General features: G+C 36.9%; 1 protein-coding gene across 1 annotated transcript; it reads right to left on the bottom strand.

Annotated features, from left to right (window-relative positions):
• Nucleotides 1-6952: 6952 nt before the first annotated feature.
• LOC148776969 (olfactory receptor 4K15-like) lies at nt 6953-7996 on the bottom strand. Its single transcript, XM_088840438.1, has one exon. It carries the CDS (start codon nt 7994-7996, stop codon nt 6953-6955), a length of 1044 nt encoding a protein of 347 aa, XP_088696564.1.
• Between the last annotated feature and the right edge of the window lie 8592 nt (nt 7997-16588).

The raw sequence follows: 16588 nt of genomic DNA, 5'->3' as shown, positions 1-16588 counted from the left end.
AACCATTCTAAATTATAGGCTTTAAAATAGCCTGAAAGGCACATCAAGAAAAGACATCCAAAGATATCATATGATATAGACAGAACATTAGCCTAGGATAAAATCTTTTCTACTTCTTTTCCACTATCTTACCAAACTTTAGACAAATCACACAACCCTTCGGGTACTCAGTTTCTCTTTGAAAAAAGGAGGCAGATGAGAACTATACTTATTTAACCATAATAGCCTATGATTCTCTGGCATTCTCGTGGCTGGTACACAGGGATGAACCAGAGGGATGGTATAGGGAGAGGGGTTCAAGATGGGGAACACATGTACACCTGGGGTGGATTCATGTCAATGTATGGCAAAACCAATGCAATATTGTAAAGTAATTAGACTCCAATTAAAATAAAGAATTTTTTTAATTATAAAAAAGAAAAAAGAAAATATCCCCAGAGAGCAAATTGCTTAAATGTAAAAAAAAAAAAAAAAATTTAACTGGTTACACTGATGGAAACAGTATATATGGTTAAAAAAAAAGAAAAGATAAAATCATGATGATTTCATCAAAGAAATTTAGGCATCAATTACTCTGCAGGGTCAGGTATTCAGATATTTGTTAATAGATAAAATGGACACAGAACCTAAGAAGATCCAAGAAGAAGGTAGAGAAAAATTGTCTTCTCTGCTCTTCTGACTGAATAAAGAGTCTAAGGCAGCACAACTCCCTCCTTGTGCTATGCCTTGTAGTATCTACAAGTGAAACAAAATTTTGCAGAAGCCTTTACAGAAAGGCCAAAATAGAGACTACAGGTCTTCTAAGACTTCACTCTAACCATTTACACTCTGAAACATCATTGACTTCAGCATACAGATAGAAGGAAAGCCTTTGCAATGATTAGAAACTAATTGGGGATTTGACATTAGGAGATTATAGTAATGAGTGATGAGAGATATGTATGCTGAACATAATAGACACTCAGAGAGAAGGTTTGGGTAGAGGGCCAAGGGCAGGCATGGGAGCTGAAGAGAGAAGAAAGCCCGAGTTTTATAATGTTACACAAGGAAGTGTTATCACTCATTATCTACTGTACAGATTGTCTTATCTCTAAAAATTTCCTGAAACTTATTTTATATAATATCCATCTCCCCAACAGAATTGTCAGTTACTTTTCAAAACAAAAGCAGTAACTAGAATATCCTCTCCATATTGACTTTACTATTAAGTGTAACAGACCAGGTCAATATAATATTTTTCATTGTTTTTTGATAATTTAGATAGGCACATGTTAGTATATATAAATAATCTTCTTCCATTTATTAGCTTAGAAAATAAGACAAAATAATCTCCAAGGATATTTTAATTTCTTTAAAATTAGAAATGTAGAGGCAGTTGTGTAATGGTAACATGTGAATTTCAGAAAAATCGCTCAAATTTCTTAGAATTTCCTTAGAAAGTCCATCAGCATTTTAGTTGATGAATTATATATTTTCTCACTGCCAATAAATCTCAGGCATAAAAATATTTTCAGACTGCAAAGCCATCATAAAATAAATTTTCCCTCCTGGTTTTAGGTGAAGTTTGATACTTCTAGAATGAATCAATGGAACTCTGAGAACATGAGTAGGCATAATTCTTACTGTCCATAATGTATCTTATAAAAGTTACTTTCCTATAAGATTGAAAGCAAAATGCAATAAAGGACAGCAATTCCTGTCTTCATTCCGGGTAAATTTTGATAGGCAGTAAATACAGACTTAAGTGAAGTCCTCAGTCGTGTCCAATTCTTGACCCCAGGGACTGTAGCCCACCAGGCTATTAGTGTCTAAATAGCCTTTGACTATAAAGTGTAAAAGGAGCAAAGAAGGCATGGATAATGGTTATAACACACTTCCCTCAATTCGTCAAATTTTAATCCTGTTCCTATCAGGGCTATCCCTAAACCAGTGCAGTAGGAGTGTCTATGTTATATGCAGAGAGAAAAGAACAGAAATTTGCTTCTTTTAGATGGGGTTTCCAGTTTGAGACAACAGTGACTTTCTTTTGCTGAACTCCAGTTGTCAATTTTACATCTAGAAAACAGCTTACTATTTATTTCCCTATTCCAAGCAAACCTGTTCAAAATGTACTTGAGATACTTACACGTTCTAATAATTCTCCCAGTCCTTGTTTCTCTGACTCTTCTAATCTTCCATTAACCTGTGAATTTTCATGTTGAATGCATTTTCAATAGACTCTTGACATGATTTTAAATTGGTCTCTGCACTGAAATGTGCTAAGCCTCTCAGGTTCTGTGCCAACGTAGTGCAGGCTCTGCTCCTCTTTCTTTCAATCATATAATTGCAGTATCCTAAGATATGACATTTTATATTACCAGGATGCCAGGAAACTGATCTCATTGGAGAAGTGAAATATCACCCTTTATAAAACTGTGAAGTCATCCTGCAGTGGGAATAATTATATTTTACATAATAATTTTAACAGTGAAAGAAAAAAAACTTCAACCAACTAAGTGGTACATATGAAAACAAAATGTTGTTTGATTATCACTCAAACTCCTGAGTAAGCTTTTTGACCCCTAACTTTCTGACTATCATTCGAGACATCATACAGTCTTATAAATGATCACCAACTTTTGGGAAGGCTTTCTCCAGTCACAAGGAGCCCACTACTTTGCAAGACAGTTAGTTTGTTGTTATCATGTTCAACTGGTTCTACACCTATAGTTGAAGAAATCTCCTCCTTCAACATATTTGTACTTCAAATATTTGAAGATGCTTTCATTTTTTCTCCATGACAAATCTTCTGTTTCCTGGACAAATATGCCTGTAGTCTATTAGACCATATTTTAGATATTTTATATGTGTTCCATCCCTGACTGTCTTCAGAGATTCTGCTGTAATTTATAACTGGTCATTTTTAAAGAATGGAAGATGGGATTCTGTACCATTCAGCAAACTCAGCTTTCTGTATACTCTAGTAAAAGTTTTACATGCATGAGGATACATGCACAATGTCGTATGTTAAAATATTTTTAAATAAGAGGATAATCTAAGTATTTATAAATGGGGAAATTAAAAAAATATAATATTTTAACACAATGGCATACTGCCAACAATTAAAATTGAATTTTATATATGAACATTAAGAAAGTTTAAAAATGAAATGACACAATTTAAATGATTTCACAGGCTTAAATAATTATGGACAATAAATGTTCCAAAACATCCAAGGAAGTGATAAACACCAAATTCTGAGTAGTATTTGAATGGAAGATAAGAGAAATAGTCAGGAAGTAAGATGAAACTTTTTTCAACTGGATCAGTGATATTACATATACTTTTAAAGATCTGAAGCAGCTATGGTACAATAAAAACATTTGATGTCTATGGAAGGAAATGTAAATGCATTTAAAATTTTTTCCCTATTCTTTTCTTTATGTCTTGATTGTTTTACATTAAAAGTGGCCCTCAGACTGTTCTGTATGGTACAAGTCTGATGGATAAATGACCTTATGTATTTTTCAAAACTCATAGACATGTAAATAAGTGTTTAATTTTAGTAGCAAACATAAACAAATAAGCAAACAAGCAGAACATCAACCAGGTTGTACGGGCATCCCTCCTAGAATTCAGAATCTGAAAAACAGCTCTAACTCTATTAGAAATGTATGACATAACTGCACTGAAGGAGGAAGGGGGGAAAGGAACCACCCTACATAACTGGAGCATTCCAATTTTAACCTGAAAGTTTAAGTTAAAAATAATTATACATTAGCACTGTACTATATTTGGTAAAGTTGTTTCTCAGGGAGTATATATTACTAATTCTAAAACTGACTTGCATGTATGCTGAGGCTGAGCAAATACATAAATGTGGAGTGGAGTGACATTCAGCAAGATGGTCAGGGATAAGGTCCTCAGCTTGACTGGAAGCTTTTCTCTCTCAGGTATTTTGAATAGATCGTCTCACTATTTCCTGGTCTGCAATGTTTCTGCAGAGGAATCTGCATATAGACTTATAAGAATTCCCTTTTATGTCTTGAGTATCTTTTCTCTTGCCATTCTCAACATTCCCTCTGTCTTTAACTTTTGACAATTTGATTATAATATATGTTAGTGAAGATGTCTTGATGTTCAACTTATTTCGGTTCTTTAGGTATCATGGAAATGGATGTTCATTTTCCTTCTCATATTTGGGACATTTTCTGTCATTATTTCTTTCAATAAATTTCCCTCCCCTTTCTTATATTACAAAGCTATAGTAATCAAAACATCATGGTACTGGGACATGTGGTTCATCAAGGGCTTCTAAGGAAGATCAAGGCTCAGTTCCTATAGTGGTAGCCTGATCATTAATTAACTTCTTATAGGTTTTTCTTCTATGTCTTACTGTGATATGTGTTTGCAGTCTGCATTATTAACATGAGTTTGAGCAAGCTCTGGCAATTAGTGATGGACAGGGAAACCTGGAATGCCTCAGTCCAAGGGGTCACAAGGAATCAGACATGACTGAGAGACTGAACTTACTGACATTATTTAGCTCCACGTATTAACTATGTCATCTATTCTAGTTAATGCAGTGACTCCCCCTTTTTGGGCTGCTTGTCTATTAACATGAAAATCCCAATGTGGTCAAGCAGTTGGCAAAGATTTGGCTCAGTGGAAATCATAGTGTATTTCTCATTAGTGTTGTTCTTCTGGCAATCAGAATCTTCAGTATAGCAAAGCCTGGAATTGCAGTGGCAAGAAGCAAAAAATTCATAAATAGGTCACTAAGAATGGTGGAAAGAGGAACATTCTTATTTCTACTCTATATTTTTCAAAACTGTATATTGAAAGTTGATAACACAATGTTACAATTAACTGCTAGTTCAGTGCATACAGGTTCCCTGGTGGCTCATTGGTAAAAAAAACAACTACCTGACAATGCAGGTGATATGGATTTGACCCCTAGGTTAGTACGATCCCTTGGAGAAGGCAATGGCAACCCATTCCAGTATTCTTGCCTGGGAAATCCCATGGACAGAGGAGTCTCATGGGCTACAGTCCATGGGGTTGCTAAGTCAGACATGACTGAGCACTCAGCACTCAATGCATATATCATATGTTAGAGTTCATTGTTTCCAAGTAGGTATAATCATAATGCTAGACTCTTTTCTGAGCATCTGATTGTACGTTCAATTGTTCTTTGAGCCTGGAATTGTTCAGGAAAATTGATCTCATGGTCTTGTGTCTATTGCTACAATATTTGTCAGAGTAAAATCTGTTGCACAGGTAATCTTTGTAGAATCCTAAATACATAAATCAGACCCTTTCTGAGGCCTTGGATAGTGATCTTGGAAGAAGAACTACAAGCAGAGAGAGAAAATTCATATCTAGAGTAAAATTTCATTCCTGTAAAGACAATTTACTACCACCTGTGGAGGAGGAACTGATTGGCAAGTTCTCAATATCAATCTCTTCTACTTACAGGTAAAGTTTTAAGAGTAGTTGTAGTCAAAAAGCCTTCATGAAAGGGAATCCAAAGATTCAGAGTATATGTTGGTTGCTTAGTTGTGTCCAGCTCTTTGCAAACCCATAGACTGTAGCCTGCCAGGGTCCCCTGTCCGTGGAATTCTCCAGGCAAGAATACTGGAGTGGATATCCATTTGCTTCTCCAGGAGATCTTCCCAACCCAGGGATAGAACCCAGGTATCCTCATTCCAGGGAGATTCTTTACCATCTGATCCATAACCTAAATTCCAGCTGATTCATGTCTCTGTTATGTAAGTACTGGGGGGATACAGAACCAAAGTGGGCTAATAGATTACCCTTTCCCCAGACCTTAACTGCCTTCTCTATGGAGAATGGCATATAATGGACATCGATGTAAAACTAGTGAATGATAGAAATTGTGATTTTTTTAAATGGTGGGAAATCCTAGTCACATAGTCACTTGTTAAATCATGGTCAGGAACTTAATTCAGAATAAATCCTGATAGGGTTCTACGATCTGCTTTCCAAATGGTGGATGGTGCTCAGTTGTAGAGTACAAAATTTTCCTCCAGAACCCTTAGAGTTATCATTGATGCTCATCTATTTGATCTTGCTAGTGAATCCCATAATGACCTTGTATCTTGTGAATACTTCCATTTAATTGGAATTCATATGACCCAAATGGCAGGGAAGTTTACAAGGAAAAATGGAGCTGGTGGAGGAACCCCTTGAAAACTAACAATCCAATGATAAGTCACCAAACAAATGACTCGGAACAGTATTCACAATATTCTCCTGCTATTGCAGGAGAGTGAACATAAAATGGCAAAACAGAAAGTTCACGTCACTATTCTTCCAATTTTGAAAAGTTGTTGTAAAACAGTGCATTGCCTTATTTATACACAGTAAAAATAATTCTGTTCGTTGTGGTATAAACAATACTTTTCCAACCAAAGAAGGCCCCATGTATTTACAGTTTATAAAGTTAAAGATATTGTACCGTTGATATCACATCAGTAGCTCTTTATCTTAAAACAAATTTAAATTTTAAAAATTAAGGAGGAAAGGATGTCAAAAAGACAAGTAATCATAATAGAAAGAAGAAAAGACGAAAATTGCTAAGGTTTCTTGTATTTTTCATTATCACCATTAACCTTTACTTCAACTTAATCAATGCTTCCCACTGGTTAAAATGATTGGTTTTAACATGACAGTGATTCCATTCGTAGGAGAAGGGGACGACCGAGAATGAGATGGCTGGATGGCATCACCGACTCTGTGGACATGAGTTTGAGTGAACTCCGGGAGTTGGTGATGGACAGGGAGGCCTGGCCTGCTGTGATTCATGGGGTCGCGGAGAGTTGGACACGACTGAGCGACTGAACTGAACTGAACTGAACGTGACAGTGATTCCATCTGTAAATATGTAGAGACACAGCTACAGTGTTAACAGTCCTGTGAATTTACTTTGTTTCCAGAAATACGATATTTCTTATGACTGCAGAACCTGGCCAGACTTCAGATAGCGACTCTTCAGTTTTGACATAGCTGCCTTCATTTCTTTATTCCTTAGAGTATAGATAACAGGGTTTAAAATGGGAGTAAAGATGGTATAGAACACTGCAAGGACTTTGTCAACTGAATAACTGCTGAAGGGCCACACATAGATGAAGATGCATGGTCCAAAGAAGAGTGTGACCACAGTGACATGAGCAGTCAGTGTGGAGCGGGCCTTGGCCATGCTAGCAGAGGAGTGGCTCCTAACTGTGATGAGTATCACAGTGTAGGAAAGAACCAACAGGAGGAAGGAACTCAAAGAAAGAAAGCCACTGTCTGCAACAATTAGTAGGCTGACAACATAAGTGTCAATGCAGGCCAACTTAGTCACCAGAGGGAGGTCACAGAAAAAGCTATCCACTTGATTAGGCCCACAAAAAGGCAAGTTAACAGTAAATGCCAGCTGGCTAGTAGTATGGACGAAACCCACACACCAGGAGATGTGTACAAGAATAATACATACACGGCGGCTCATGATTGTCATATAGTGAAGAGGTTTGCATATAGCAACATAACGATCATAAGCCATGGATACAAGAATCACCATCTCGCTGCCAGTGAAAAGATGAACAAAAAAAATCTGGGCCAGACAAGCATCAAAAGAAATAATCTTGCGTTCAACCAAAAAGTCTGCAATCATTTTGGGGGTAGCAAAGGAGGCAACACATATATCTATAAAAGAGAGGTTTGCGAGCAGAAAGTACATGGGGGTATGAAGGCGGGAATCTGAGGTCACAGTGAGGATGATGAGAAAATTGCCCAGCAGTATTGCTAGGTAGAGTAGTGAAAATATGAGAAACAAGAAAGGTTGGAGCTCCTGGGAATTAGAGAGTCCCAGCAACACAAATTCAGTCACCTGAGAGTGATTTGTCTCATTCATTGACTTCGGAAAGGACTTCTCTTTAGTCACCTGAATGTGAGAGAAACAGATATCAATCAGTGAACTGAGCATGGGTTTGATTTCCCAGTTCTGCTTCATACCCTAGGACTCTAGTTTCTATTTATATTTGTATCTAAATTTGCACATATCATCAAAGATCATATAGAGAGCACGACAACACTATTCAAGAAGGATGGAGGGGAGAGATGTTCAACCACCTGGCATATCCGATTACATCAATTTAACAAATGGAATAAACGAACTTAAAAATGAAATTGAGTATCTGAAATTTTTTTGACATTACAGAAATCCAGTCTAAGAATCTACAGAGACTAAATCATTTTTCTGCAGTAAAGAACATAAATCCTTTTTGAACTGCTAACACAAAGGAAGATATTTTCACAGACTTAATGTTGACCAAGACAGTTAGATACAAAGAGGTGTATACTGTGCTAACCTTTTGAAATAAATTTCAAAAATAGGTAAAACTAATCTCTAGGGTTGAAAAAGCTTCAATAATGATTATCCTTAAAGGGAAATTGGGGACAGAAAGGATAGGAAGGGCCTTCTGAACTGCTGGTGATGTTCTGTTTCTTGATGTGGTTGATAGTTACATAGGAGTATTCACTTTGTGAAAATGTATCAAGATACATATTTCTGCTCCATGTGCTTTTGAGTGTATGTGATATATATTCAAAAAATTAAATAGGAGAAGAAAAGATGGCATTACATTATGTGAGAGAGTTCATAGGAACTCATTGCCTTGAATAATTAAATCTTATTCCTTTCCCTATTGAGTTACAAATTATCTCAACTAAAATGCAAAACCACAGCAAAACTTAAAGATCCAGAGTCTATTGTAAGTCTTCCTAGAGCTGTGATTCATCTCTTCATGCAGTTCTATCATATGAAAGAATATAGTGTTAGTTCCTCCCAGTTTATTCCCCAAAGATATTAAGCTTTTTAAACTCAGCCATTGGTGTTAGTAATGTAGACATATTATTGAATTATGATTGATATTTTATTTGATTTGGCAAGGCTTAAAAATTGTATTGCATGAAAGTAGTCAGTAAGAAATTTGTATCATAGGAAAATTGTTTTTTTCTTTTCTATTCAGTTATTTTCTATTCTATCAGAACTTTCTCCCTTTTATGCTATTTTAACTTTAAAAAAACTTGGAAAAGTTGTGTGATTAAATGTAATGAAGCATATGATTTTGAAGAACCTTTCTCTGGATCTAAATTAGGTCTTAGGAAAGAGTATCTTTTACTGATTTCTACTCATCTGCAATTTTTTAAATTAATGTCTTCTTAGATTATAATTAAAAATTGCCTAGTACCCTTTGAGTTTCACTGGAATGTTTACACATAAAGACGGGGTTTATAATGAATAATTTCAACCCCCAGGAACCAAGTTCAGGGACTCACCTGTATATTTCAAATCTCTAATTCTCTAGAAAATCTACCAAAGAATTAATTCACATTTTATCTCAGATTATATAAAAATATGATCCCAGGCTGTTCAAAAAGCTAACGAGCAGAGGTTGAAGTCAAAACAGGTGGCCAGTAAAATTACACATAGAAACAACTTTATATTTAAGGAGCCACCACATTCTCTTCAGTGCCATTCTCCCCTCATCATTTCTCGGGAGTTTCGTATTAGCAAGTCAACTCCAGGAACCCACCTTGATGTATCCTCCCTGGAAAACACCCTGACTCTTACATCCCTGACATGAATCCTATACTGAATCCTTAGATACAGGGCAAGACTTAATATCTAACAAAACCAGCAAATAAGGGTTCATATCTGCCCTATCAGAAAAAGCAAAGTCTTAAGCACAGGGAGCTTCCAAGGGAGATCTTTTGGTGCTAGAACAGAAAGGGACAGCAGAAGTCATTGTGAGAAGACATTCTGACATCTTTAGAATAAAATCTATTATGTGAGACAGTCATCCTAAGAGTCACTCTCCCATTGAGTCATTTGCATTCTTGTATTCTTCACTGTCATTGGCTTATTGGGGTTCCCAGGAAAAGAAAGGATACTGCTTTCCAGATAGAATACTGGTAGAACTGATTCAATCAACATCTGAGTTTAGTATACAAGATCAAAGTGGTGAGCAAAAGAAACTGAATTAATTAGTCTAAGTATAAATCCTTTACTTCTAATAAAGTTCATTCTTCTTTAGTTCATTTATTCTCTAAGTACATAACTGTCCATTTTCCCCAGGGCTCTGTGCCATGAGCTGGTGATAGATCACTTAGGTTTATAACTTGCCTCCCCAAAGCTCATTTATTAATATTTATAATCCCTTTTTTCATTTAGAGAAGATGCTGAATCCTCATTTCCCTTCACTCCTTTTTAGAGGAATTGGACTGTCTTTTTACATCTAATAAAACTACTGTACTAATAGAAACATAAAGCTGTTAGAGTAAAAACAGTTGTCATTGGGCAGCTATATGACTCTGAACATTTAGTCTTTCAGGGTTCAAATATCCTCAAATATCAAATATAGAAAATGATGTTGCTCTCAAGGAGACATTGAAAATGTTTCTTAACCAATGACATCAGTGACACATCTTTAATCAATTGTAATGATTAAATATATGCAAATGTTCTGAATAATGTATTGTTTCAGACCAGAATAAATAATTATTACTATTTTCAGATTATTTTACTGGTAAAGATGGTGTTATCTGTCTCATTTAAGAATGAGTTCCAACTAGTAGATGTGTTCATGTAAACACCAATTTTTCATTTCTTATAATAATTAAAGATAAATTAACATGCATATAAGATTTACTAGGTGACCCTCAGTCCCCTTCTATATGAAATTCTATCAAATAATTATTTCTCCAATACTTCTATCTCAGAACTTAATACCGGTAGATGAAGTGAAATAATTGAGTATAGTTTACAGAGGCCACCAAACTCTTACCAGTCAGAGATACATCTTTTACAAGCTTTCCCACATTTCCGCTGCCTTTACCTTCTCCATGTAAATCCAGATCAGAGATTTAACCAACTCTGTGGAGACAAAGCTTGTGTGTCATCTTCAAAAGGATACTGACAAAATGCTTTCATTTACCTAAGATGAAGTGAAAAGTGTGGAGAAAGCTTATAATCGATAGCTATTAATTCATGGATCAGATTTAGTTGTTATTCTACATCTTCTAAGAAAACAGACCTGGCCTTGAAGAAATGAGTTATAAAGACGTTTATTTTTAAATAAGTAGGAAATAGACTCGAGATGCTTGTAGACAGGATGGGCTGTTTAAGGGGACATCAACCTGCATGCTGTGTCCTAACGCAGAACTTAAGTAACAGGGAGTATTTGGAGCAGTCCGGAATCTAAAAGACAAAGCAAGAGGTAAAAAGGAAGAAATGCCTCCCCTCCCAGCAAAAAACCCTGCTATTTTACAATTTTGCAAAGAATTTAGCATAAATGACTTTCAAAGACCTCCAGAAATTAAAACCAATTAAATATCAATAAGCATACATGAAGAGAATTAGTGTTTAGTCTCCACTGAAGCTTTAAGTATAGAATTACTTACCCACATATTCTAGGAGAATGCTTTCTTTCAACTTAACCTCATCTGACAGGTCCTGAGAATAGATGAAATTTTTGAGGGATTCAAACACTGTTCTCAAGGGGAGGCTCTGAGTGAACTTAATCTACAATTTCATATAAACTTTGTTTTTAATTAGCAAGAATATTTTTAGGAAGCATCACCAATGACAGTGGTTTTTATATGATTTTGGGTCTGTAAAAATATTGAAATATCAAGAATATAGTGTCATTTATCAGAACCATGTTTAGGAAATATTTAGGCTTTTTCTTCCCCTTATCTTACTTTCTCTTGATTCAAAGTGTAGGTAACTTTCCCCCTGCTTCTCAGAGATATATAATCATTAAATACTTGAATCAAATATTCAAATAATACTTGAATATTATTTTGTGAAATAATGAATTTACCATGTAGTAAATTTATCATAATAGTAGTAAGAGTCTAAAATACAGTAATCATATAGGACATATCTTCTCTTTTCACAAGTAGGGCATATATTCAGCAGGATATTTTTATTTTCATAATTTATTTACATTGGTATTTCTTTGTCATGAATCAACAAAAGCCATTCTAAATTATAAGCTTTAAAATAGCCTAAAACCCAAATCAGCAGGTGATGTCTAAAGATATCATGGACTATACAAGAAGTTATAGCCTGAGTCACTGAAATTTATGTTCTGACTCTGCTGCTGCTGCTAAGTCACTTCAGTCGTGTCCGACTCTGTGTGACCCCATAGATGGAAGCCCACCAGGCTCCCCTGTCCCTGGGATTCTCCAGGCAAGAACACTGGAGTGGGTTGCCATTTCCTTCTTCAATGTTCTGACTCTACCTCTCACTAAATAACTGCAATTTTAGGCAATCTGCCACTATGAAGGTGCACCATTTCTTTTCAAAAATGGATAAGAACTCTTCCTCCTAATCTTTATGATTCTCTAATTCTCTGCCTTTTGAAAGCATAATCCCCAGAATGTGTTAGTTCCATTATAAAAATTATTACAAAATGTTGTATTAAAATAAAAGCATATTCAATCAAAAAAGAAATCCATCCTGGTTTTAGTAAAGAAATACAGCTGTCTATTACTTTTCAGATATAGGACAACAATAATAAGCAAAATGGACATAGAATAATCCAAGACTGAAAGAGTAGAGTATGATTGCTTCTCTTTGTTTTCTGTTCTAACTGAATTAGAAGGCTGAGGAAAAACAGCACTCTTCTAGTGCCTAGCCTCTAAAATAGCCTCTATTTTGTGCCTCTAGGTACAAAAATATTTGTACCTACCAGGAAAAAACCAACATTCTTCAGGATCCATTGGATGGGGGCAAATGCACTGAACCCATGTCTTTACAGACTTCAGTCTTCACCATTTACACTTTGAAGTATCATTGTCCTCAACACATAGATATAAGAAAAACCACCACAAGTGTGAGAAGCTAATTAGTGATTTGGCATCACTAGATTGTAGTGATCATGGGACACAGAGACTTGTAATAACAGAAATTACCTTCATTAGAGCTGATTGCATGAGAGTTTGTTTGCTCACAAGAATTACAGTACATCACCTTGAGGATTCACAAATGGACAAAACAGGAGGATTCATGGAAATATTTTGTCCTATTGGAAAAAATTTAACATGGTGGAAAGAAGAGCCATGAGTAGTTTTGCTAGCTAGTCCATTCTGCTTCAGGAGAGTTTTAGAACAGGGCCATTGGGGGTGTCAAAAATTGATGAGGAGCCATTTTTTTGCCTCTGTGTACTACACAACAGTGTACCATCTTGGTATGTTAATAGCTCTAGAAGATCCATGTACTTGGTTTCAAGGTAAGGCAGGGGAAGTTCTTTTATAATAGAAACACTTTATCATGCTGAGTAGATTTTAGTAAAAAAACTTTGAGTAATTTCCAGAAATTTAAACTTTTTAGTTCAAGCTTTTAGGGAAACTATAGCTAAGTGAAGCTATGATGTTCCCCTCCTTGGGGAGAAAGGACAAAATATAAAATGATAAAGAAAGGAATTCCTTATTATAACATAGAATTTTGAAATTAGTGTGGACACTAAAGTCAACTAGTCCGACATCTTAAATTTATAGATTGGTTGAAAGAGCTCTCGAAGAATTGCTGTTTGATTCAGTTGATACTGACCAATACCACTTTCTAACCCCTTGCCAAATGTCCTTTCTTCTCTACCATCATTCCTCTTCCACAGTTTGGAACATTTTGATGTCATGATTAGAGCTAAACTGATTATTCATCTCTTCCCAGACGCATGCATCTAAAGCACTCCTAAATGTTTTGTTGACAAGTACTTCCTAGTACCCTTGATATCTATCGTTTCTACTATCCTTTTCCTGTAGATAATCTCCAAAAGTCTGTCATTTGAAATCATTTTCTTCTTAGGGTCTCCTGCTGGATGATTAATACATTTAAGTGACTTTACTCCCTTATAAGAAAGAGCCCTAAATATACACCTCTAAAGTTCCAAAATGTATCACAAGACATCTCTGAACCACAAATTTGTCATCTCCAAAACGTCCAACTCTTTGTGACCCCATGAACTATACAGTCCATGGAATTCTCCAGGCCAGAATACTGGAGTGGGTAGCCTTTCCTTCTCCAGGGGATCTTCCCAACCCAAGGATCTAATCCAGGTCTCCATTATTGCAGGCAGATTCTTTATCAGTTGAGCCACCAGGGAAGCCCAAGAATACTGGAAAGGGTAGCCTATCCCTTCTCCAGCAGACCTTCCCCACTCAGGAATCAAACCAGGGTCTGCTGCATTGCAGGTGGATTCTTTATCATCTGAGCTAAAAGGGAAACCCTCCAAATTAACACATTTTCCCTAAATATATCTTTACTATAATACCAATACTATTAATGTTATTCTTATCATTCTAGGAAACATTTAGGCTCAAAATCATCAATATGGGTGATATCTACTTCTCTAATATTCCTATACTTAATTCCTAAATATCATTTATTTTGATGGGATCACCCTGTTTATATAGGTTTTTTTTTAAATGCCTAGTGTTTTCTAAACATGAATCATGAACCTTTCCCCTGGTTGTTACATGTAATTTGCACATTTCATTTTTGGCAGATGCATCCTCCTCCAAATTTGTAGATTTAATAAAATAATTATTCCCACATTGTAGAAAATTTAAAGTCTGTTTCTTAACTGAATGTGTGCTTTAAAATAAACTTAGAAGAAATGGGGTCATTCTCCATCCCCCTTCTGATGTCTTTGTCAGAAGCTTTCTCTGTCCCTTTTCTTACTTTAATAAAACTCTGCTACCCAAAAGCTCTTGAGTGAGCAAGCCTGGTCCCTGGGCCCTGGGCCCGATGTTAAATCTTCTTTGGAGATCACAAATCTGACGTCTTTCACAGTAAGCTAGCATCTTGGGGGTTTGTCCGGGATCTTCAAGACAAGGTAAGCACACTCAGAGCTCTAGTCTCTCTGCTTTCTCAGTCTGCACGTTTTCTGCTTTCTTTTATTAACTCTATGGTGTGCTTGTGTGAATGAATGACACGCCCTGCATTAAACAAGTGATGAGCCCTGCTTGTGGTTTTGCAGTGCCTTGTAGTGACTGAAGGCAGTCCCAAAAAGGGGAATCTTGTCGGGGATTTATACCGACCTGTCAGTGCCAAGAGACACCCAATGTCCCTGAGAGGGGAGAAGCCAGAAATGGGCAAAGCATGTGGACCTAACTTTCCTTTCTCGGTCAACTATTCCTGGTCTCTTTGACCATTTCGTAATTGCATGGGGAATTAGAACTACTAACCTAATCTGTCAGATCATAGACTTTCTAGGGACTTGTGATCCATGCTGTTACTATGTACTTTCACTTAGACCCCAAGTATGAAAGCGCCTAGCTTTGCTAGGAGCTGAAAGTTACTAGGAGCATGTATGGAGCGAGCTGGAAGTCTAGCTCCAGGAATATCTCTCAGGCTAGAGATTACTCTCTTGGCTGCCTGCCTCAGGGGCCAGCAGCCTGAAAGTGAGTCTTTGTCATGGCTGTGCTGCCTATCTATATGGAGAGAAGCACTGCTGGTGACCATGAGGATTTTGAGGACACAGATCAGAAATTGCCAGGATCTGTTCAGACTGGAAGTACAGTGGGCTTCTTCCTTTGGTAGCGCTAGCTCTTAGTGGACCAGAGGAGGCTCTCAGGTGGCTTTTGTCTCAATTCCTTAGATATTCTTTTGTGGAATCTGTGGGAATGAACTGGAAGGATTGGCCCTAATAGCTTGAGGACAAAAATCACTTTTTCCTCACTGGCCGACCCTCCACCACCTCTTTTCCTATCATATATACTGGCGTGGTGACACTCAGAAGGGCCATCTTGGTTGTTGCTCGCCCCTTTACGACTCACCGCTTCTACTGCGGTTAGGACTGTACTCAGGAATGTGCGCAGACACACGTAAGACGGATGCTTCCCCTAGCAGTCCTAGCTTGGGAAACATTCCAGAAAGCTACTCTGCTCCACCCCGGTGGCATTAGAGAAAAGGGCAAATCAAACAAAGGTCTTGGTTGTATGGAAATAAATCAATCTGGGATACCATCAGGTCTACACCTGGTGCATCTCCACCCCGCCAAGGTGGTAGAACCAGATAAGAACTGGTATGAGTAAGATGCCTGCATCAGTAAGGGACAGACTAAGTCTGACCAGGGAAGGGATGCTTTGGTGGCAAGTCTGTCTACACCCTCATCTAGAGCAGGGAGGGATGTCTCCGGTGGAAAGAAGCCATGGCTGTGGATGCCGCTTTTTTCTCTCTTACAGGTGGGAGAACCACACCTTTAATATGTGTTTTAAAAAACAAGCTGGGACAAGTTTGATCCCCCGAGTTTAAAAAGACATATCTGATCTTCTTCTGTGATACTGAATGACCACAGTATCCTTTGGAAGACGGGAAACGCTGACCTGCTAAAGGATCTCAAATATTACTGTTTTACAACTAGACCGGTTCTGTAGAAAATAAGGGAAATTGGCAGAAGTGACATATGTGTTGCTCTTTATCTCTCTGAAAGACATGCCAGACTATGTCCTAAGGGTGCAGATTTGCATGTGAAACCTTCAACTCCCTCCTGTTCTCTTACTTTACCCCTTTATCTGGGGCTCCCAACTGAAC

Source organism: Moschus berezovskii, chromosome 9, assembly GCF_049115385.1.
Source record: "Moschus berezovskii isolate FMDL1 chromosome 9, NW_MosBer_1.0, whole genome shotgun sequence".
NCBI lineage: Eukaryota > Metazoa > Chordata > Mammalia > Artiodactyla > Moschidae > Moschus > Moschus berezovskii.
This window is presented reverse-complemented; position numbering and strand designations above follow the sequence as displayed.

Bases quoted from the DNA above. Each gene is read 5' to 3' on its own strand.
- LOC148776969 (XM_088840438.1), bottom strand. From the start codon at position 7,996: ATGAAGCAGAACTGGGAAATCAAACCCATGCTCAGTTCACTGATTGAT.